General features: G+C 37.6%; 1 protein-coding gene across 2 annotated transcripts in view; it reads left to right on the forward strand.

Annotated features, from left to right (window-relative positions):
* The window catches only part of SYT1 (synaptotagmin 1), a 364,786-nt gene that overhangs the window by 211,957 nt on the left and 129,078 nt on the right, over positions 1-23,751 (forward strand). For both annotated transcript variants that reach the window (XM_072146793.1, XM_072146795.1), the window contains exon 6: positions 22,689-22,855. In XM_072146793.1, the coding sequence (XP_072002894.1) occupies positions 22,705-22,855 (151 nt within the window). In that variant the 5' untranslated portion in view covers positions 22,689-22,704. The remainder of the gene's footprint in view (positions 1-22,688; positions 22,856-23,751) is intronic.

The following is a 23,751-nucleotide window of genomic DNA, read 5'->3' on the forward strand; positions in this document are numbered from 1 at the left end:
CAATCTCAGACTCCAGATTGCATAAGCTGTTAAAGACATGTCAAAAACACCTTCAGATTTCACTTTCATATTTATAAGCACATTTGCATAAAACCCAATAGCGGTTTAATGCAGCACATCAATGTCAGATACAGACGCATTCCGATTTCTATAGCTGGAGTTCAAGATTTGTCTTTTCACATGTATACTACTAGTTATCATTAAAATAATCCTTCTAAAGAGGACGTGTCACGTGTTTTCAGAGAGTATGTCCAATATTATTATTTTACGCAGGTCGTAAAGGACCTCTGTTTTCTGAATGATGTGTCCAGAAGAACTGAATCACAACACTAGTCTACTGAATAACTACCAATTGTCTGCAGACCACAACCCAGAATAAATATAGAAATTAGACCTCAAAATAAACACATACTTAAACACAGCTAGTGGAAATGAACCAGTTTGTTGGTCTGATCCCCCAGATTGAACACATTGCACAGGATGAGAATCCTTGCATAATTATGTACGTGAATTATGATGCAAGGACTCCCTGTCTAATGAACATACAGCAGAGCTCGTACTGTTAGAATTCTTGCATTGCAGGTGCTGCAGTTTGGTTGGCAGACAGGAAATCCTTGTATTAGATTTATGTAAAATGTCAGGACTCCTGTCATCTGCAATGTTTTCAGTCTGTGGGATTAGGCCAAAATGCGGGTCCATATAATTTAGACTGAACATGGTACCTAATAAATCTGTTTAAATCTATTTTCTCCATCGCCGTCCCACTCCAATTCTTGTGTACTTGCACTGATACTAAGAAATATGCAGAGTCAAGGTGCCTCCACTGTAGGTGGCTGTCTGTGCATTGGCTCTAGCTTTTGACCCCCCCCAGCTTGCCCCCCTTCATCACTAAGCAGATCATCAGCAGCAGGGGCACCATGTAGGCACAACTGGTAGCAACAGAGCACCGTGTCTCAACAGTGTCACACTACTATTTCACCACCACAACATTGTTAGTGCTGCATCGGCACACCTACTGTAGTAACCCCTATGCACGTCTGTCTAGCCTGTGTCTATGTGTTATTGTGACTGGTATATTGTACCATAATTGTTTCTCCATATGCAATGTAATGTGTTCATGTAACCTGTATTGTGCTATATCGCAATATCCTGTAACTGTTTGTATGCAACCAAGGAACTATCAACATGTAAGAATGTGCCTCTCTAAGGCCCCTTCCACACTCGCGTTGCATTTCACGTCAGAGTTTGATCAGGGTGCGATCAGGGTTTGGTCAGTGAAAAACGCGCATTTTGCATCAGAGTGCAATCAGTTTTCAGTCAGAGTTTGTTCAGTGTCTCAGTTTTTCACGCGCGTTTTTGATGCAATTGCAATGCAATTTCAATGCGTTTTTCACGCGCAGAAAATGCGCGTGAAATGGACTCAGGATTCAGCTCTATCTTTTCTATGGCAATTGATGCGTGAAAAACGCATTACACTTGCATTGCACTTGCAAGTGTCTCAGAGTGCAATGCGTTTTTGATGCATCTCCATAGACTTGTATGGTGCGTTTTTCACGCGCGTGACTTGCAAAAGTAGAGCATGTCGAGATTTAAACGCGCGTTAAAAAAAACGCGCGTGTGTGCGTGAAAAAAAATGCAAGTCTGAAAAGACCCATTGGTTACATTGGGTCAGAGTGCAATGCAAGTCATGCGCGTCAAAAGCACGCGCAGAAAACGCGCGTGAAAAACGCAAGTGTGAAAGGGGCCTAAGGCCCCTTTCACACTTGCGTTTTTCACGCGCGTTTTCTGCGCGTGCTTTTGACGCGCATGACTTGCATTGCACTCTGACCCAATGTAACCAATGGGTCTTTTCAGACTTGCATTTTTTTTCACGCACACACGCGCGTTTTTTTTAACGCGTTTTTTTAACGCGTTTTTTTTAACGGCCTAAGGCCCCTTTCACACTTGCGTTTTTCACGCGCGTTTTCTGCGCGTGCTTTTGACGCGCATGACTTGCATTGCACTCTGACCCAATGTAACCAATGGGTCTTTTCAGACTTGCATTTTTTTTCACGCACACACGCGCGTTTTTTTTAACGCGCGTTTAAATCTCGACATGCTCTACTTTTGCAAGTCACGCGCGTGAAAAACGCACCATACAAGTCTATGGAGATGCATCAAAAACGCATTGCACTCTGAGACACTTGCAAGTGCAATGCAAGTGTAATGCGTTTTTCACGCATCAATTGCCATAGAAAAGATAGAGCTGAATCCTGAGTCCATTTCACGCGCATTTTCTGCGCGTGAAAAACGCATTGAAATTGCATTGCAATTGCATCAAAAACGCGCGTGAAAAACTGAGACACTGAACAAACTCTGACTGAAAACTGATTGCACTCTGATGCAAAATGCGCGTTTTTCACTGACCAAACCCTGATCGCACCCTGATCAAACTCTGACGTGAAATGCAACGCGAGTGTGGAAGGGGCCTAAGTATTTAAGTATCTGTGACATTAAGCCTGTGTAACAACTGCCTGAACACTGGCCCACATTTATTTAGGTCTTTGTGGCAGTTTTCTGGCGGGCTTTGCATGTTCTTTTCAGTGCTTGCGCACATGTATTTAAGAAGTGTCTGAGACACATTTCTGGCACACCTGACACAATTGGGACACACGTGACACTTTGTGGCGCACTCTGCCCTATACTGGACACGTCACAAAATTCTACACTGAAATGGGCCTTCCGGAGTTTAGTCAAACTGTGCGCCACATTTATCATGCAAAGTCCGACAGAAGTGTGTCGCACGCCCTATGTTAAAGGTGCTCCAAAAAATTACTGCACTCTGTTGGAGCAGTACAGGGAACACCAGATTCATGAAGAACGGGCACAAGAAATCAATTTTGAATCTGGCGCACCCTGCACACTACACAGGCAAACTGCACATAGTACAGACTGCAATGTTTTTAGTAAATGTGAGCTACTAGATACAAAAGAATTTCGCCCCAAATTCAATATCAATATCAATATAGTTATAGTTATCATATCGTAAAAGCTGCAATGTTACAAAATCACAAGCTGAATACATGGTTTACCAAATTTATTAAATAGTATCAGAAGAGAATGTTGCTCATGTGTTCCATTTAAAATAATATACCTATGTAAATATAATTGGACACATTCAGACATCGCTTTCCATATTTGTTTTCAATAGCAGTAACAAATTATAATGTCTTGAACTGGCAAGGAAATTGTTGTCATTTACATGCTGTATGTGAAGTACGAATGGTCCTACTAAATATACCATATTTTTAATTGTTCTGTGAAAGGAATATTTGTGGTGCAGCAAAATAATAATACATAATAACACTGATCACAGGGTGCTTATTTGCGTTCCTACATTATGCAAACAAGTGAAGTTAGACAAATAAAATTCATGGTTAGCAAATAACATGGGCATTTTTATTCACTTGACATTTTAAGATCTACTTTTAGCAGCCAAAAAGCTAAATTTGACATTAAACTGCAATGCCTATTCAATGAGCCAACTCTGAACTAAAAATGGAGATTTGTGAAAGTTGTGTTCATAAAAATCTCATTAAAAAATATAGTGCATAAAATGTGTAATTTGCCTCATAAAAGAGGGAACAGTTTTCAACCTACTTGCCCTGGCTTGGAATATATTAGTTGTTTCTGCTCCGCAGCTAATGTGATTACATAGCAGAAGGTGAAGTACTAAGAACACAAATATGCTAGTCACAATTGTTTTACTTCAGACTGGTACATTAGCCACAGCTTTAATAGCACCTTATCTATTAGAGCACACCAAAATATACAGAGTTGTTATGTAAAATAATGAGTTTTCTGAAGATGCAAAGAGCTCATTATTTGTAGTATGCGTGTCAGGATCCAGTTTTTTCAGCTGGAAGGTGACTTGTTTCAGGAACAAAGTGAAGAAAAGTGACACATTTAAAAGGATGCAATTACTTAAAAATGAAAAGAATTTGTAACATTGGCACAGACCTTATGACCTTGAACTTTTATTTCCTGGCACAACCATATCCTTAATGCTGTATAAGGCATAGGCAATGTGTAGGTTGGGGTTGACTGTACTTGTGGAAAACAATATAAAGTACCAAAGTGTTCTGTCTACATAAAATGATAGCGTATACATTACGTTAGAAATAGCTTTAGAAGAGATTATTCAACATGGCAAAATATTAACCTCAGGTTACAAAACAGGAAATTTGCTGGAGTTACATTCCCTTATAGCAGTTTTCTATTGTATTATTATATATTATTATTAAAATTATTCTCAAAGCTGAAATAACATTTAAGCCATACAGATAGACAGATCCATTTTTGGTTTATAGTATTGTTTAAAGATACATAAGTCAGTGTAAAGTTTTATTTTATATCAACAACTTGACAAATATAATTCTATTTGGTTAATTAGGTTTCAGTAATGGTAAAAACATGTGATAAGTCAGTCTTAGAAATGGGTCCAATTTTATTAGAAAATAAAGCTTACTTTGACAGTTTTTTTTTTGCAATGTGCTTGTACGGAGAAATAGTCTTTAAAGCCTCTTCAATAATAGCTATCTAATCTTTCCAGACTCCTCGGCTCAACCTTAGCTTGTTTCCATATCGGAGAACTAGGTATCAGAGGGTTCAAGTGAGGGAAAGAGCATGCAAATCCCCTACTATGTGAGCACAGAATAACACTCTTAAGTGATGGGTCTTTTTTTTTTGCACATGTAAGCATTTATATATTAGAAAAGTACACTGAAGGAGAATATACATTCTTACATGCGGCATAAATGTACATAAAGAGTAAATACATTTTGATAAGACTTATTAGGTGAATCTTGATTTGGAAATAAATGAACATTTAAAGGTATGTAAGAAGTGGACTGATACCACATAGCTGCAAAGTTAATCCCATTTTGGGCCAAATTGTCAGATTATCCAGTTTCGTATTGTAACAACAGTAACAGGATGACTGTCACCAGTGCGAAGGAGGGGACTCTTAAAAATACTGACCACCTGGGGAATGCTAAAGAGGTACTTGAAGCTGGATCTCGTGGCTAGGCTGCAAATACCACAGACTGGCCCAGAATGAGAGCTTGCTGTGATTACATGTCCAACATGGTTGTGACATCTTGCACCAACAAAATGGCTGGGATGGAATGTAATTGGTGGATACCTAGATAATGAGCAGTGTGAAAAATGTCACTGTATTTGCTGAACTTTTAGTATATTGTACACTGAAATGTATTCTTAGTCTTAATTTTAGACTAACCCTTTCAGTTGAAACCTTTGATTTATATTTCAAAGGTTAACAGATTAAGTGGTATAAAAAAGAGGCTGGTAACAATGGGGTTCATTTATCTTTTATCATTATCAAGTGGCATTTGCAAACATGTCATGTTTGTATCACTTTTTGCTACCTTGGCATTTACGTGTGTTTGCACTTGCATCAAGTTTGTGTCACATTTGCATCACTTTACACTTATGTAGCATTTGCGTTCATATCGCATTTACACTTACGTTTCTGCATCGTTTGCGATTAAGTCACATTTTAATCACATTGACCCTTGTGTGGTGTTTTTCATTTGTCGCATTTACATTTCAGTTTGCGCAGTGTTTGCAATTATGTTGTATTTGTACTGACATTTACGCGGCATTTGTGTTTGTCTATTTTGCATCACATTTACATTTATGTGGCTTTTGCGTTGTGTTTACATGGAGTTTGTTCCACACACACACATATATATATATATGAGCTTCAAGAGGTAGTCACCTAAAATGGTCTTCCAAAAGTCTTGAAGGAGTTCCAAGAGATGCTTAACACTTTTTGTCCCTTTTTACTTCACTCTGTGGTCCAGCTACCCCATACCATCTTGATGGGTTCAGGTATGGTGACTGTGGAGGCCAGGTCATCTGGCATAGCACCCCATCACTCTCATTCTTGATGTAATAGCCTGGAGGTGTGTTTGGGGTCATTGTCCTGTAAAAAATAAATCATGATCCAACTAAACACAAACCGGGTGGAATAACATGCCACTGCAAGATGCTGTGGTAACCATGCTGATTTTGTATACCTTCAGTTTTGAATAAATCCCCAACAGTGTCACCAGCAAAGCAACCCCACACCATCACACCTCCTCCTCCATCTTCCTTTATTGTAGAAACATCACAAATGCAAGACAATTGTGACATGCACCCTCAGCCGATGTATTTCACACAGTGTGCCCATCCTTAGTCATGACTTATGCACAACACAACTGAAGGTCCCAATACCATTTATAAAGCAAGAAATCAATTTATGTTGTGACTTTTCATGCAACAGTTGCATATAACACACAGAGCATATCGAGGGCTAAAGCCACTTTCATTAATCTGACTGCAGAAGAAGTCCAAAGCCAGACATAGACCTGTCGCAGTCAGCCGGTTTAATGATAAATTGCCCCCATTGAGTTTTGTTGCATTAATTTATTAATAGCATTATGGGTTTTTGTATCAGATTCTTATATTTCCGGAATACCCCTTTAATATGACTGATCTGTGTATTTTTATAGTTAATTTGATATATGGCATTGGTCTCCTAGTTCTGACCACTGATGGATTTAAATGAGGCTTTAGTGTCTAAATTGTTGGAAAGCTGTAATATACAGTTTTGAGAGGAGAGGATGTTTTATGTAATATGCAAAACTTGAGCTAAAAGGACATTATTGTCCTGTAGACAAAAGAGACAGAGCAGTTTAAGTTCTTCAAGGTAGATTGCTAATCATAAATTTACCTCTACATTTGCATATTTTAGCATTCCTGGAATTGATTAAAACACTTGGATGGCCACGGTGTGGTGTAATCATAGCTAATCATTTCCTCTAGTGAGACGCCATCAGCTATAACAGTGTGTGAATGTTTGGAGAACTCTATATTGCATTACATTAGGGTAAAAGATTTCTTAGCAGGGCAATTATTCCAGGAGCAAACCTCACATATCACTCAGTCATGCAGCATCTGTTCCACTCTGCATTTTTTCACACTGCATGAATTTACCAAATAACTGGATGTGAATTGCTACACAGTTATGCAAATTGTGTCCTGAAATTGAGTAAACATTCCATATAGAAATTGACAGTTTGATCACAATTCATGTTACTTACTTGGTAGAGATCTAACCCGATCCATTTAAAATCCACGATTGTATAACGGTCAAAGGATTAGAAAACGGATGTTCAAAGGCCTCATTTTATTTAAATTGTAAAATCTTTATTGAGGAGAAATTGTTACACTCGCGTACACCTTAGTGAAAATCAATTTTCAGCAGAAATGAAAAATATTTAATATATGTGACAGATATCTTAGTCTCCTCTGCAATATTTTAAATTTACCCAAGAGAAAATATCAATATTTGATAATATCTGTTATTGATCAGATTGTGAATTCTGACCCAGCAACACTGCTTGGAATATTTGTACAGTTATAATTAGAGAGCGTTTAAAGGAGAGAGGGGAATAATAAAGGAAAAATGAAAAATCATGAAGGGAATCCTGCAGCCATCTAGAAAATGAGGGGTTAAATTTGACCAAAATTCAATGCATAACATATGATTATGGAAATTTATTGTGTTAGTTCTTAATATAGTAATACTTCCATTCCCAAAGTGTCAATCTTGCATTGCAGTATTCTCTGAGATTTTCTTACATATCTTATAGACATCACTGAAGGACCTTATTACAGTCAATTGGTGGTAACTTAAATGTGGCAACAAATCCATGGCCTCAGCAATCACTGAAGGAAGACATCAGCAATCTCCCTATTTTCCCTTGCTTGCCTCTGTCCCAGCCTCTAATGGATTTTCCACTATAACACAGAAACCCATAAAGGGGTTTTCCCATGAACTAAAGTAAGGCACTATGATGGACCCCTTGTTTTTGCGATCTGTGGGGTCTCAGCACTGAGACCCCTACTGATCAGCAAGTTATGCCCTATCCCGAGGATAGGGCCTTATTTTAGTTCATGGGAAAACCCCTTTAAAGAGGTTTTCCCATCTCAGAAAATAAATGTTATTGTTTGAATAATGAAAAGTTATACAATTTCCAATATAGTTTCTGTATCAACTCCTCACAGTTTTCTAGATCCCTGCTTACTGTTTATCAATGGAAAGTTTCTATGCTTACCTACAGTGGATAGAAATCTGTCTATGGTCATGTGATGTCACACAGGTGCACGGCTCATTAGTATCAAAGAGAGTAATCCGAGCTGTGTGTTATAGCCCTGCACCTGTGAGACATCACATGACCAGGGACAGATTTCTATCCACTATAAATAAACATAAAATATTTCTATGAGTGACAGGAAGCAGAGATATAGAAAAGTGTGAGAAATTCATACAGAAAATATATTGGAAAAGTGACTTCTCAGAAACAACAGTTTTATTATGTCCTGCTTCTGGCACTAGCTGCTGAGCAGAGCAGATGACAGAAGCTGCAGAAGCCGTGGGCTTACCCTACGGTTCCGATTTTTCTTGCGGCAACCTTGGCTGGTCCCTGTGCTGCAGGCCCTGCTATGACCCGACTGACGCATGCTCTGTTAGTTACATACATAACACAGTTTAATACATTTGTATTAAGGGCTTGAACAAGCGATCAGACGAATGCTTGTTCAAGTCCAAGTCTGGAAAAAAGTAAACAAGGAAAAAATATTTGATATCTCTTTGTTTATAATAATCTGTAAAATAAATCTATCCCAATATTGAACCCACAGAAAAAGAGATAAAAAGTATCCGTAATATATAAAAAAAGGTACATGTTCAAAAAAGATACCACTGAAAACAACAACTTTTTTCGCTAACCCTAAAGCAGTTACAAGAGTTATACAGGCGGTCCCCTACTTAAGAACACTCGACTTACATACGACCCATAGTTACAAACTGACCTCTGGATATTGGTAATTTCTTGTACTTTAGTCCTGGGCTACAATAAACAGCTGAAACAGTTATCAAATGTGTCTGTAATGAAGCTTTAGTGTTAATATTGATTCTTATGACAACCCAACATTTTTAAAATCCAATTGTCCCAGAGACCAAAAAAGTTCTGGCTGGGATTACAATGATAAAATATACAGTTCCGACTTACATACAAACTCAACTTAAGAACAAACCTACAGACCCTATCTTGTATGTAACCCGGGGACTGCCTGTACCTCTGAAAAGTTGGCAATAATAAAACAAATTAGATTTTCTCTTTTTCTTTCTATTATTCTTTCTATTGTTTTTGTACAGAAAAATTGGGATAACATAAAAAAGATATAAAGGAAGTATCACTCTAATTGTAGTGAACCAAAGAATAAGGATAAAAAAACCATGTATAAAAAAAGAATAAAAAACTATATCAACATAAAGCAGACATTAGGGAAATGTTAGTTATGAAGCTGGTTAGGTGGTCTGACTATCTGCCTAGAAAACCTTGAAAACAGAGAATTCTTTAGAATTTTTGCCAAATTTCTGTATTTTTCATATGGAAGCTCATAACTTATCACCCAAGTACAAAGTTTCATGAGAGAACAATCTCAAAGTTTTCCAAATTATCGTGATGAATGTCAGATTCTAAAAATAGGGCCTGGACAGGAAGGTGAAAACTGGCTTTGGCAGCAAGTGGTTAAAGGGAACCTGTCACCAGAAACCAGGGCCGGTTCTAGACAAAGTGGGGCCCTGGGCAAAACTAAAAGTGGGGCCCCAAAATAAAACTATTTTATGACCAGTCACAGTCAGTAAGCGGCTCCCTTTAGTATGGTAAAACAAACTGTAATTTTGAAGAATTTTATAAGAGATAGATCATAGGGAGATTGATGGGCAGCATGGTGGCTCACTGGTCAGAACTACAGCCTTGAAGCGCTGGTCAACATCTGCAAAGAGTTTGCATGTTCTCTCTGTGTCTGTGTGGGTTTCCTCTGGGTCCTCCGGTTTCCTCCCACACTCCAAAAATGAGGCCCATTGGGGAAAGGGACCGATATTTTCTGAAAGCAGACACTTGCCCCATTTTCAAAATTGCATCAAAGAGTTTATAGACATAGGCGCCTTCATGCAAACTGAAACGTTTTATAAAAAATATTTTAAAATTGACTTTGATGCCAAAAAATTAGTTCCAAACAGAAAATATTTACCTTCACATCTCCTAAATGTAATAGATGGACATGTGTAGAGTTCACAAATGTGCCCTGTTGATATGTTCACATAAATAAATCCACATAATATCACTAAAACTGTAATAACTAGATATCTGCTTTTGAGCTAGAAATTTTAAGACAGTCATAACCTGCAAAATATAGCAATAAAACAGTAAAGGCACCATAAAACCTTTATAATTTTGAAAGCAGACAACCAGGAGATGCATTTGACAATTAACATTCAAAATTTCCTCTAAAATATGTACAAATTCAGATACTTATATAAAGAAAATATACTTTCCTAAAACAGTAAGATGTGAGGAGATCATACAGACCCCAAACCAATACATTCACCAAAATATGCAGCAAAGGGAACTGCAGAAAATTGCACTGAGCTTCCCACAGATCTATCATTGTTTGCCATTGTATTATGCGCACAATAACAGAACCCTCCACGATTCATAAGAATAAGAGTGAGAACGTCATAACATCGGTGTAAATAATGGAGGATGGTGGGAAATAAAAACTTTATCCCAGAACATGTGGGTGTTTTTGGTGTTACATATAACTTTTTGGGCATGTTCTGGCCGCGGTGTAGTCACATTAGGCAAAGAGGATCGAATGTTCATTGTATCAGTCAATTTTCCCAACAAAAAAAACTATCACAAAATAAAAGGCAATAAGAGAGAAAGTGTGTTCTTAGATAGTTCTGCATAGAGAAGGGTTAAAAACATGCATATTAGTTGATATTATCCCTCTCAAAATGTAGTAAGATATAAAGTGAATATTTCTATTATCTGTGAGGTGCAGCAGCTCCTGTGTGCAGCAAATTCTGCCTGTAGCCTGATGGCTAAGAATCTGGATTGGGTGGGGGTACACTTCAGGGGGCTGTATCTCTGGCTCTGTGACACTTAGAATCTCACTTCTTTTTTCCTATGAAAGAAGAGACTTTCCTCTTTTATATGAATCTAAATTTGTGTTTCTAAGTGTTAGGAAACGGAGATAATAACTGTTAAACTGCCGTTGGGAGTGATTTTTATATATAAAAATGGCACCTGATATTCTCACTTTAAACCTTAATATCTCTGGATCCATAGCACCTAGAAACACAATTCAAGATTCATTTGAAAGAAGAGATTCTCCCCTTTCAGGGGGCCCTGGGCAATTGCCCCCTTTGCCTACCCATAGCGCCGGCCCTGCCAGAAACCCTTTTTTGCCTTCCTCATTCCCCCACAGACAATTATTAACATATCCCCAAACTTTTTTTTATCAAACTGTTTTATTTGTGGATCAAATTATAACCTACATTAAACTTGACCTGGCCCCCTGCCAACAGTGTCCCCTGGGCATGTAAATCACAGAGCCGAGTCCCTCCTCCTTCTGTGAAAAAAGCCTCCTCTTGCTTCAATTTGGAAAAAAAACCTTGTGGGAGAAGGGAGGAGGTTTTTTTCAATGTGAGGGGAAAGGATCCTTTTACACTGGAGGAGGAGGGTCTCAGCTCTGTGATGATGAAGCCAGGTAAAGTTTAATGTAGGTTGTCAATTGATCCACAAATGACAGAATTTTGATAAAAAACTGTTTGGGGATATGCCATTAATTGTCTGTGGGGGAATGAGGTAGTCAAATAAAGGGGTTCTGTTGACAGGGTTCTCTTTAAGATTCCCGGATAACAGTAGAGTACTATCAATTAACACTAACCAACACATTTTAATGGAAGCATTAACATTCATGGGATCTAGAACAGGATCCAGCAGCTGTCATGTGCTCCCCCTGTACTTCAGTAGTGAAAGTCTAAGAGGCATTGAACACTCTATTAGAGTCACAGCATACTATGTAGCTACCTTCCTGGAAAATGGCAACATGAAATTGTGTTCTAGTACAATTACGTTTAATTGGACAGTAGCCCAAAGACTTTTATACTGTAGATGGTTGATGTTTTATTTTTGAATAAATTAGAACATTTCATCACAAATCCAAAATAAACATATTTTAATTTAAGACAAACATATAATTTTTCGACTGTAATGTTAACAATGTGTTAACTAAATGGTTATACAGTAAGTGCTGAAGTTCTGGGAGTCTTGGAGTAAGGAGGTCAATCTAGTGACAGGTCCGAAGTGATACAAATAGAAGAGAACTGCAGTATACACACATGATTGTATCACATTTTCAACCCTAATGAGAAATAATAGCATGACATTCCCTGCACAACATAAGGGTCTTCCAGTGTCATCTCGCAGGATATTTATAGACTAGGATTATTTCAGTTTAAGTGATAGAATATATTCCGTTAATATAAAATGCCAGAATTCTGTCCAATCAAATCCCACTTGCCCGAATGATTAGTTCAACGTTAAAATCTCAAGAACTGTATTTAAAATGCTAATCTCAAGACATATTTCTGACAATTAACAACATTGTGAGTTGAAACTAATCTGCTCTTCTCAGATTCTCATGTTTGGTACATCAGTGCATGAACCATCTTGCATGTTCTAATTAATTTTACTAATCCCCTGGTTGCAAGTGAGTATATTAGAATGTATAAAGATCACATATTATTCAGAGGAAGCTTTTAATTTCAAAGATATGACCCAAATAGATGGTAGTGAGTATATTAATTTACATACCATGCTGCTTTATTGTGCCATTAATGAAAAGTATTAGCCTGTTATTAAAGCTAACAGAGATTTTAGTGGAGATTTTAGAGATATCTGATATTGTTGCTATTATCTGTGACCATTTCATCTTGACCCTACCATGATGGTTTTACACCCCGGCATAATATGGACAAATAAAACAATTCTGCAATGAAACTGCTTGAAGTTCATGCTGTGAAATTGCTGTTCTTGGTCGAGTCTCTGACCATTGTGAATAGTTAGCATTTTATGGATTTTAATAGAAAATATAGAATTTAAATGAGGAATTTGAGCTATTCCCAGAGTAAAAAATAAGGTTTAAGCTATCACTAGAAGTAAGTTTGGTTTCTGTTGAGGGGTGCCAGGAAAGCTTCAGGGAATTTCAAAATTCAGTGTGTATTATTTTATATTTACTGTGAAGTTCATTTTAAGGTATAAACATCAGCTGGATATATATAAAATATATACACTCACCGGCCACTTTATTAGGTACACCTGTCCAACTGCTAGTTAACACTTAATTTCTAATCAGCCAATCAGAGTGCATTTAGGCATGTAGACATGGTCAAGACAATCTCCTGCAGTTCAAACCAAGCATCAGTATGGGGAAGAAAGGTGATTTGAGTGCCTTTGAACGTGGCATGGTTGTTGGCGCCAGAAGGGCTGGTCTGAGTATTTCAGAAACTGCTGATCTACTGGGATTTTCACGCACAACCATCTCTAGGGTTTACAGAGAATGGTCCGAAAAAGAAAAAACATCCAGTGAGTGGCAGTTCTGTGGGCAGAAATGCCTTGTTGATGCCAGAGGTCAGAGGAGAATGGGCAGACTAGTTCGAGATGATAGAAAGGCAACAGTGACTCAAATTGCCACCCGTTACAACCAAGGTAGGCAGGAGAGCATCTCTGAACGCACAGTACGTCGAACTTTGAGGCAGATGGGCTACAGCAGCAGAAGACCACACCGGCTGCCACTCCTTTCAGCTAAGAACAGGAAACTGAGGCTACAATTTGCAAATTGGACAGTAGAAGATTAGAAAAACGTTGCCTGGTCTGATGAGTCTCGATTTCTGCTGCGACATTCGGATGGTAGGGTCAGAATTTGGCGTCAACAACATGAAAGCATGGATCCCTTTATGACCACAATGTACCCAACATCTGATGGCTACTTTCAGCAGGATAATGCGCCATGTCATAAAGCTGGAATCATCTCAGACTGGTTTCTTGAACATGACAATGAGTTCACTGTACTCAAATGGCCTCCACAGTCACCAGATCTCAATCCAATAGAGCATCTTTGGGATGTGGTGGAACGGGAGATTCGCATCATGGATGTGCAGCTGACAAATCTGCGGCAACTGTGTGATGTCATCATGTCAATATGGACCAAAATCTCTGAGGAATGCTTCCAGCACCTTGTTGAATCTATGCCACAAAGAATTGAGGCAGTTCTGAAGGCAAAAGGGGGTCCAGCCCATTACTAGCATGGTGTACCTAATAAAGTGGACGGTGAGTGTATATTAAAGGGAACCAATTTCTTAGAAGTGTTTTTATGAGAATGACATACACGTATTCATACTATTGATGACATATTCACTGAATACTCAGTATGTGATTAGTGAGTGACCCTACATCATCAGCTTGTGTAATCAACTTCAACCTTGGAACCTCTAAAATGCATGGAGGCCGATGCAGATGTTCTACACCCCCACTGACCGCACGATGATAGATCATATAGGGAATGCATTCAGGGCTTAGAATACCCTTTAAGAAGAACCTATCCAACCCCTTTAGAGCACCAATGCAATGAAGACACATAAAACAAATTATCTATAAGAAAACTCAAAAGGTTACTGGAATTTGGATGTACCATATACAGCGTCCACCATCCTCTTAATGGCTACAAGTGGCAGCAGTCAAGCAGTCTGCATCACAGACAACACTGTTGAGAATGTCAGTTCTAGGAGGATGATATCTGATACTGTAGATATCCTAGGTTAATATTTCCCTGTCTTATGACTTTGGCTCATTAAATGCTCATATAAAAATGCAACCGATAGATAACATTTTCTCTTATCCAGTTGCCTTTTTTAGCAAATGATTCTTACATGGTTGTTTGGATAAAAATGTCTTTATCGTTTTTCTCCCATTGATAGGTTCATTAAGTTTGTACAGGATGATACTTGCAAAACACAATTAAACAGAATGAAAAAAAAGGATCTTGTTTTAAAGAGAATCTTTTCTTTACTAATTGGTTTTGCTCCTTTTTGTCATGCTTTGAAAGGGCTGACTATGGCGTGACAAGTTCATTTAGCATCAGTCCTGGAAGCACATACCTGCTAGCAGCCTTGGAAGATAGTCGTCTTGGGTTTTCATTTATTTCTAACCTTAGTGATAACTAAAATGTTTTGATACATAAAAGAGCAGAACCGTCATAACATTTTACTATTTATTGTTATAATATACAGTAGAAAAGAAGAATTATCAATATTTTATTATAGGTGATATAGAGTAGGTGTAGCATGATGTACAGTATAAGATTAAATCATACAGATGTCATTGAGGACAGTCCTCTGACCTCTACCTCATTCTACAGCAAGCATGACTAGTATGAAACCTTATACAAGAGCCATGTAAAGTGTTAGTTGTAATGGAATTCATCCTACAACTGAGAAGATTACTAAGGATACAACTGGAAAATGTAGATGTGCCCACCCTCAACTTTACTTCAATCAGTTAAAAAGAACCCGTCAGGCAAATTAACCCCCAAAATAAATATATTTTCATAAACTGCCATTAGAAAACATTGCCTCTATTCCTTCATTGCCCCTCTACATGCCTGTAAACTTAAGCAATGAGGCCCTAAAGCTGTATGCAAATGACCTGTGAGATGTCCAATAAGACATTATCATATTCATGCTGTCCAGCTTATTCATGAGTGGGAGGCACAGCCACACCCCCAGTGCTTGACTGACAGACTGTATAATGGTGTGAGATATAATGGTGTAATGGCATTATAATTGCAAAGCTCCATGTGCTTCCTGGTGCTGTCAGCCCCTGCAGCCTGTGTGTATGAGATACTCCTATACACATGACTGACAGCCTGTATAATGGTGTAATGGCTCCTCCATGTGCTTCCTGGTGCTAGCGGCCATGCCCTCTGCAGCCTGTGTGTGTGTGAGATACTCCTATACACATGACTGACAGCCTGCATAATGATGTGATAGCAAATTCTCCATGTAATACAGTACAGCCTGCAGAGGTGGACTTCATGGCAAATTCTCCATAAGGTGTCTCCCTAACAATGTTGAACGTCAATGTTCCAAATTCCTTGTTCAAAGAAAGATAAACCTCTACCAGAGTCCAGAAGGCATTTATGTAAAGGAGTTATTGATAAAGACTAAATGGGGGGCATTTATTATTGACTTTGAAGCAGAAAACTGGCAGAATTTTTTTCTCCATGCGGTGCCTGTTGCACCTTTTTATCAAGTGTCAGCATCACAATATTGGTTCTTTTCTGACACTCAACTTAATCGTGTGCAAAATTGGGGTGCCGCTTGTAAACCCAACACTTTTCTGGCGCATCAAATTTTCCAAATAATTTTTTTTGGTGCACAACTAGACCAGCTAAAATATGGTCTGTGGTGTTCTATTTTCCCTAAAAAACCTTTGCTCCAAATCGTTAATCACTTTGCACCACAGACTTACATCCCACTGAAAATGATAGCACATTTCCTGCGCCAACCATCTGCCTAAATTGATAAATGCCTGCCAATGAGTCTCCAGCGAACAGCTGTATACATGTATGACGTAAATGGGTATACCCATCTGGGCATAATTATTTAAGTCATCTGCTGTATATATGTATATTTCTTCACTTGCATGTTATTAAAAGAAAATGGGGGTTGTTTATTATTTTTTCTGCTGGGCTTTTTTGGTGTAAAACGTCTCCAGAAAGTCGAATTGAGGTTTTTTGCTTCTTTTTAGTATTAAAAAGTTGCAAAAGACTATTTCTACCACTTCGATATTTTGGCCTAAACAATGCAAGCGCTAGTTACTCCAGTCCTCTGCTTCCATAAGTTCTGGGACTTTTTACACATTTCGCAACTTTTTAAATAAAAAGTCCCAGACAGCAAATGGAATACAGAAGAAAAATAAGCAAATGCGTTTTTTCGACATTTTCACCACTTCCCAGTACACTAGAATTATAAGTACTATCACTACAAATTCCACCCAACAACAGTACCCCACATAGCTCTGTACCCCCCAAAAAAGGACATTTTTGAAGGTGGGTAGTGAAAAATGGAAACTCAAAATCCAAAAAGGGACAAATCAAGGGGTTAAATGTTTTTAACATTGGTATTTAAATCATCAATATGCGCTGTAACATGCAAAAAAGTGTGTTGCATACCAAATCTAGACAGCAATTATTCCTGCTGATGCTAATTTCCAAATTGTGAAACTGTGTATACAGTGCATCTGTTCATTTCTTATCTTCCCTATTTTTTTTTTTTCATTTGAAGCCGACTTTGAGGATTTCCACTTTGATATAGCGATATAGAGACATTCCACATTCTACAGCTGTTGTTTGTGTCTTTTTGTTTAGCAGTGCAGCAGTTCCATATATTCATTTCCTAATTAAATTTGGGACATTTTTGTGTTCACTTTCATTCTTCAGCTTAATCTTGAAATATGCAAATGTTGTTAGGCTAGTTCTTTTTATAGTAAAACAAATATGGTAACTTTTCTATAGAAGGTTTAACTTACATAAATGGAAATAAAAGTGAAAATCTAATTATCAAGTAAAAAAAAGTGTGTTGATGCTATTACTTTGCTGTGACTTCACATATGAGACTAATTTACTATAAAATGTATAATAAACATGTTCATATACATAGAATTGGTTGAACTTAATGTTATAGGATTTCCCTGACAACCAAAAGTGTGTGGGACATCCTAACTGCCAACATAACAAATTTCCAAGAAAAGAGTAACTGAGCATGTTGAATCATACTGCATTCTGTAAAATGTATTTGTATATTTAATTTCCCAGAATGCCCAGTGGAGCATCAATGGCTGCAAATCTTCATATGCCATGGACTTTCATGACAATGTCTCCATAAGGCGTCGTCTTAATTCCCTAACTATGTTGAATGTCAATGGTCCCAATTCCTTGTTCACAAGAGAAATAAGCCTCTGTCAGAGTCCAGAAGGAATGTATGTAAAGGAGTTATTGAAAATCTATAGACTAAATTGGGGGCATTTATTATCGACTTTCAAACAGAAAACTGAAAATCTATAGACTAAATTGGGGGCATTTATTATCGACTTTCAAACAGAAAACTAACAGAAATGTTGTTTTGCCTTGCTGTGCCTGATTTGCCTTCTTTATGAAGTTAAAGTTGGTGCTACAATATTGGTGCTTTTCCAACACTTAGACTTGTTCTTTTTTTGTGTTTTGTGTTCTAATTTTACTACTTAAAGGTTGCACACTTCCCTATTCTGACTGAAACAATGCTAATGCAACGCCAGTCAAAGCCAGATTCATGATTTGGGACTCTTTTAAAAAGTTGCATAAAATGTTGCATACGCCTTTCCTGGCGTATGTGCTTTATACACATTTTTCGACTCAGACAGCAATGTACATGTGTGAAGATTACCCATGAATGTAGAGATGTTGTCCCTTAGAAACAAAATAGCTGTCCCTGGAAATGATCAACCCCACACTTTGGAAGCAGAGGCCATGTATATGCTATTGATGTGCCCGACCACTTACCTCAACCACTTATGCTATTGAGGTAACCAAATGCTTGTAACTAGGTGAGGCTGATGTACCTTACCCTTAATGTATAATGAATTGTGGTGATCCTAGTACATTGATCCTCCGAAGAGAAATTGGACCCTTCTTTATTAGCATAATCTATTTTGTAAGAGAAATCGAAATCAAATAGTATTGTCTAAATCAGACAACTTATGTTATACATTTGACTTAACACAATTATTGGATTTATTCAGCAAAAATGTGTGATATATATTCAGATTTTTTCATAAGACTTACCAGATGTGATATAGATTTATTTCTAACATTTTGTGAGTGGCAAACATACCCTTGTTAACCTTTAGTAATAATCTTTATTCTTACCATTGTTGTGGACCTGAACAACCTATGTCTGACTCATTCTTTGCAACCTGATGTTCTCTTTAGTCTGCCTTGCTCTTTGATTCCTCTAGGCAAATTTATATTATATTGTGCACTTTGACCTTATCTAAGACCTTTCAATAACACTGTATGCCTCTAGCAAATCATCACACAATACTTCCATACCACAGCCAAATATGTCTTTCTCCAAGGTACTGCAGATAATAATTAGATTCTCTCCCTTTTTTCAATTTTTTCAATTTTCCTTAGGCTGGATATGTTATAAAAGAACAAACGTTTGTTTAAAAACTTCATATGACCCTGTTTTTAAGACACATCAATTTTTTTAATCTTGTATAAAACCTTACCTATTGCAATCAAAGATTATACTACAAAGCATCACCTAATAATTATGACATAAATATATTCCATTGTTGAAAAAAAATTATAATCCCAGTTTATAGAAACCTGTATTCTTCAAATGTTCTCAAGTGCGCAGTTGCCCATCTTATTAATTATTTGAATAGTAGAGAACATTCATGCCATCGGATATGACTATAGGATTAAGTTGAGAACTTCCTCTCTTTAATTGTTCATTTTTTGGTACCTATGTATCTTGAAATTATACCCAGTTTCACTTCACTCAGAGGGAGGAGGAAAGGAAGTAGGTAGAGTTAGGACCCTTAACTCGTTGAACATATGACTACTAGTAATTACAGAGAGTAGGCTTGTGTGCTTGTGACTGATAAATTGATATCTTTAGAGACAAATCCTGATAGGATGCAACATAACATGACTAAGACAGAAAGACAATGTGTTAGGAATTTAGAGAGTGACACATCCATAGTCATCAAGTCCTCTGATAAAGGGGGTAACTTGGTGATTATGGATAGGGATCAATAAGTCCTGATGTGTCAGAATATCCTGAGGGACAGACATTGTTACAGAGTTCTGGTTAAGAACCCAACCATGAATTTTCTAGATTCCTTTATGGATATCTTACTTCAAGTTAAAGCTGACAAACTGATTAGCTTTAATTTTTGACACATAAGTTCCCCAGGGTGGCCAAATTCTATGGCCTCCCAAAAGTTATATAAAGGGACAAGCCCATTTAAGGGGCGCTCGATAGTACTGTGGATTGACAGTGTCACACAAAATGCTAGAATTTAAGTTAATCGGATATTGCGCCCCTCGTCCAGACTGTTCCCTCAAATGTGTGACCAGTACACTTATCTAGTCTGCACACAGAGCTGCTGTATAATTCAATACCACATGATGTAGGTTGTAATGCGTTTGCATCCTTTTTACACATGAGAGGTACTAATTTTTTGAAACATAATGAGTTTACCATATCCACATTTTAAGTATCAATCTGGCTCTGCTTTATCGATATTGTGCTTATCCTTTGGAATGGCACCATCGAAATGTTCAAGGAATTCGTAATGGTCCTTAATAAGACCACTAAATGGCTCTTTCTGACATCACAGAACCATATTGACAAGATTTCATTCCTTGACTTTTTGATAGAGAAGTCGGAGTCGGTGGACTTAAAACTAAAATCTTTAGAAAATCCACAGCTACAAACAGTCTTTTGGAATGGAATATTTGGCATCCAAAGCCATTGAAACATGGCATTCCAAAGGGACAGTATCTCCAGGTGAGGAGGAACTGCATGGATCTGTCAGAGTACTTGACAGCGGCCACTGATGTCAAAGTTAGATTTCAACATAGAGGTTATCCTGATTCTGTTTTGAGGGAAGCACATCATAATGCTCATGAAGACTCAGAACATTGGTGAGTAAGGGAGATATTATCCACTTATTAGAAACTGTTGCAAATGCATACAGACGTGAAGCATTTGGTAGCTGACTCCCCAGGAATAACTTACTGAAGGGGTAGAAACTTGATAAGGTAATCCGATGTGTATCAAGTTTCAAGGCATTGAAGCAGTGATACCACCAATAAGAGGGGGTGACTTTCATGGTTTGGCCACCCAGGGGAGTCATGATGGATATGTGTAATGGCTACTGAAATTTAATAGTAACAAATGTCTCATGTTTGTATTGCATGTCACCATATTGCATTATTAGGAGGTGAATCCATCTGTAAACTGAGGATAATGCTGATAATTCTGTCTATTCTATAATGCCAATGCTATTCTATATTGAGCACAGTTATCTATTTTGTTATGTTTGTAGTTCTTTCCTTACTCTAAGGTTCCTTTGTCCTAGTCTGTACAGGCGGTCAACTACTTAGGGACACCTGACTTACAGACGACCCCTAGTTAAAGAAGGACCCCTCTGACCACTGTGACCTCTGGTGAAGCTCTCTGGATGCTTTACTTTTAGTCCCCGGCTGCAATGATCAGCTGTAACGTGTCTGTAATGAAGCTTTATTGATAACCCTTGGTCCCATTGAAGCTAAAGTTTTGAAAATCCAATTGTAAAATATACAGTTTCGACTTACATACAAATTCAACTTAAAAACAAAAAGATAAACTCTATCCTGTACGTAACCCGGGGACCGCCTGTATATCCAGATAGATATGCCTGAAGATGATCCTCTGGTGTTTGGGAGATGTGTAGTGCGTCTTTGATTCTTCATTTAACCTGGAAGCAGTACAATTGGTCGCATAAGTTGAGCCTCTATGTGTATCACTGAAGACAGTGCCAACCTGGATTGGAGGGCTCCTGTTGGTACCGCCGCGAATAGGTGGGGCTTTATAGAAAAATATCCGGAATGAGCGTGCAGCACATACGGCCACAACAGTGCTGGAGATACAAGTAGACAGCTGTGACTATCGTACCAACTTACCTTCTGTTAGTCACAGTGTCTGTCATGTTTGCGTGTATGCCTAATATTGAGTCTAATATGCCTCTGATGATGCATCAGTCCTTAGGACTGATGTAGAAATGCGTCAGGCAGGAAAAAATTTGTGTTTAGGCAGGAAAGCGGACTAGCTTAGATTTGAGACACTCTAGGCGTTACCAATTATGAGCAAAGTGAGGACTTCTGTCTGGATATTTGCTCATGGTTCCTTTTTCTGTTTACTTTGTCATCTCTTGGAATAGGTGTCTTTAGTAGCACCAATGCATTCAACTATGCTGTGATAGGAGATCACACTTTGAAAGCCTGAGTTAAGTTGATACCGAGTGGCTATTTTTCAGCCCATTTTAATTTTTGATGTGAATAAAAGATTGTTATTTTAAACATTTTATTCAGACAGAAAATATTTATCTTTGATTGCCATAAGAACGTAAATTTTGTATTAGATAAAAAGCAGCTTTTTGTTAGGCCTGTGCTGTGATGTGGTTTTTCTACTCCTCATTGTCCAGATTAATTTGATTGTTGTTGCTGTCACAGTTCTCACAGCATTTGATGAAAGCAATACATTATGACATTGCTTAACACAATGTTAGGAAGTCAATGTTAGTAAAACATCACATTTATTATCCTTTTAGTTTACATGTGTGGGTACTATCAATGTTGTGTATGGATTCATTATGAAAAAGCGATGTGTGTTATCTTATAGTGTTATCTTTTGCAAAAATACAGTATCACCTGTGAAATAGAAAAATGTTTTCTTTGTACCATGTTAAATATTATATGAGGCACAGTGAAATGAATGCACAAGTGGGGTAATATTTATTTAGTGAGCAGGTGCACTGCAGATGCCGTGTTTCATGATTATCCTGTTTTGGAAATAGGCTTCATCTTGGTTCTTTTGAAATAATATTTTTCTTCTTATCTTTCATCTGCAACAGTTCCCTTCCATCAAAAATGAAGTCACAGCGCATGACAGCACCCCAAACAACACTTGGACCTGCAATGCAGGACAATACTACAGAGATCGTGTCTCCAAGCGATGGGAAAGATAATCACTTCTCAAAGCTGAAAGAGAAATTCATGAATGAGCTGAATAAAATTCCCTGTAAGTAAAATAAATGGAAAGAATGTAATTTGTATTACCAATAACAACATCCAACTGTAGAAGAATATTAAATAGCTTTTATTATAATAATTTACTTAGAATAAAAATTTTTCCAACTTTATGGTATCATCAATCGTATTTGCAGATAATGCATATGATCAATTATAAATAATCAGCATTTTTTATTATAATATAAACCCAGTCTTCTGCTAACAATCTATAGAACAAGATTTTTTATATATATTTAAAGTCAAGCAAGATAAATCAGGGGCTCTTACTCATAGATCCAGGCACTGTGTCTGTAGTAATCTTCTTATATTTGTTATCCATGGCTTCTTTCCTTCTAAAATACACTTTAAAAGTTATGTGAATCAGGTCTGTGTCTCAAGAGCCCCTCAGTTCTGCAGATTCAGAAGCAGAACATGTCTCTCCTTTCTCCCTCTGTGTAATCTAGCAGCAGCAGGAAGGGCAGGGGGAGGGGAGACCTGCTCATTGTAACAGTGAGTGAAAAGACATCACTGAGGGCCTCTGAAAACTCCCACTAAAACTCCTCATTAGCATAATTTTAAAAGTTGATTTAAAAAAAGGAGGCCATAGATAACAAATATGAAAAGATTACCATAGTCAAGGTTCCTGCTTTCTCATGCTTGATTTTAAAGGTAGATTGTACATTAAAAAGTCATACAGTTATACCTTGTCACCTGTACAGGACATATAAAAGAAGCAAAGAGTAATCTAATTATATTTTTTATGGTAGTACATAACCACTCCCATTTGTACTAAATGAATATGGCTCTGATTAAAAGAGAGTAGCATATAAATAGCTTGACACCAAGAGAATTGATCTGTGAGTGGGATAGAATATGCATATGGCTGTCCTTATCACATCAAATATT

The sequence above is a fragment of the Engystomops pustulosus genome, chromosome 4 (assembly GCF_040894005.1).
Source record: "Engystomops pustulosus chromosome 4, aEngPut4.maternal, whole genome shotgun sequence".
NCBI classification, from domain to species: Eukaryota; Metazoa; Chordata; class Amphibia; order Anura; family Leptodactylidae; genus Engystomops; species Engystomops pustulosus.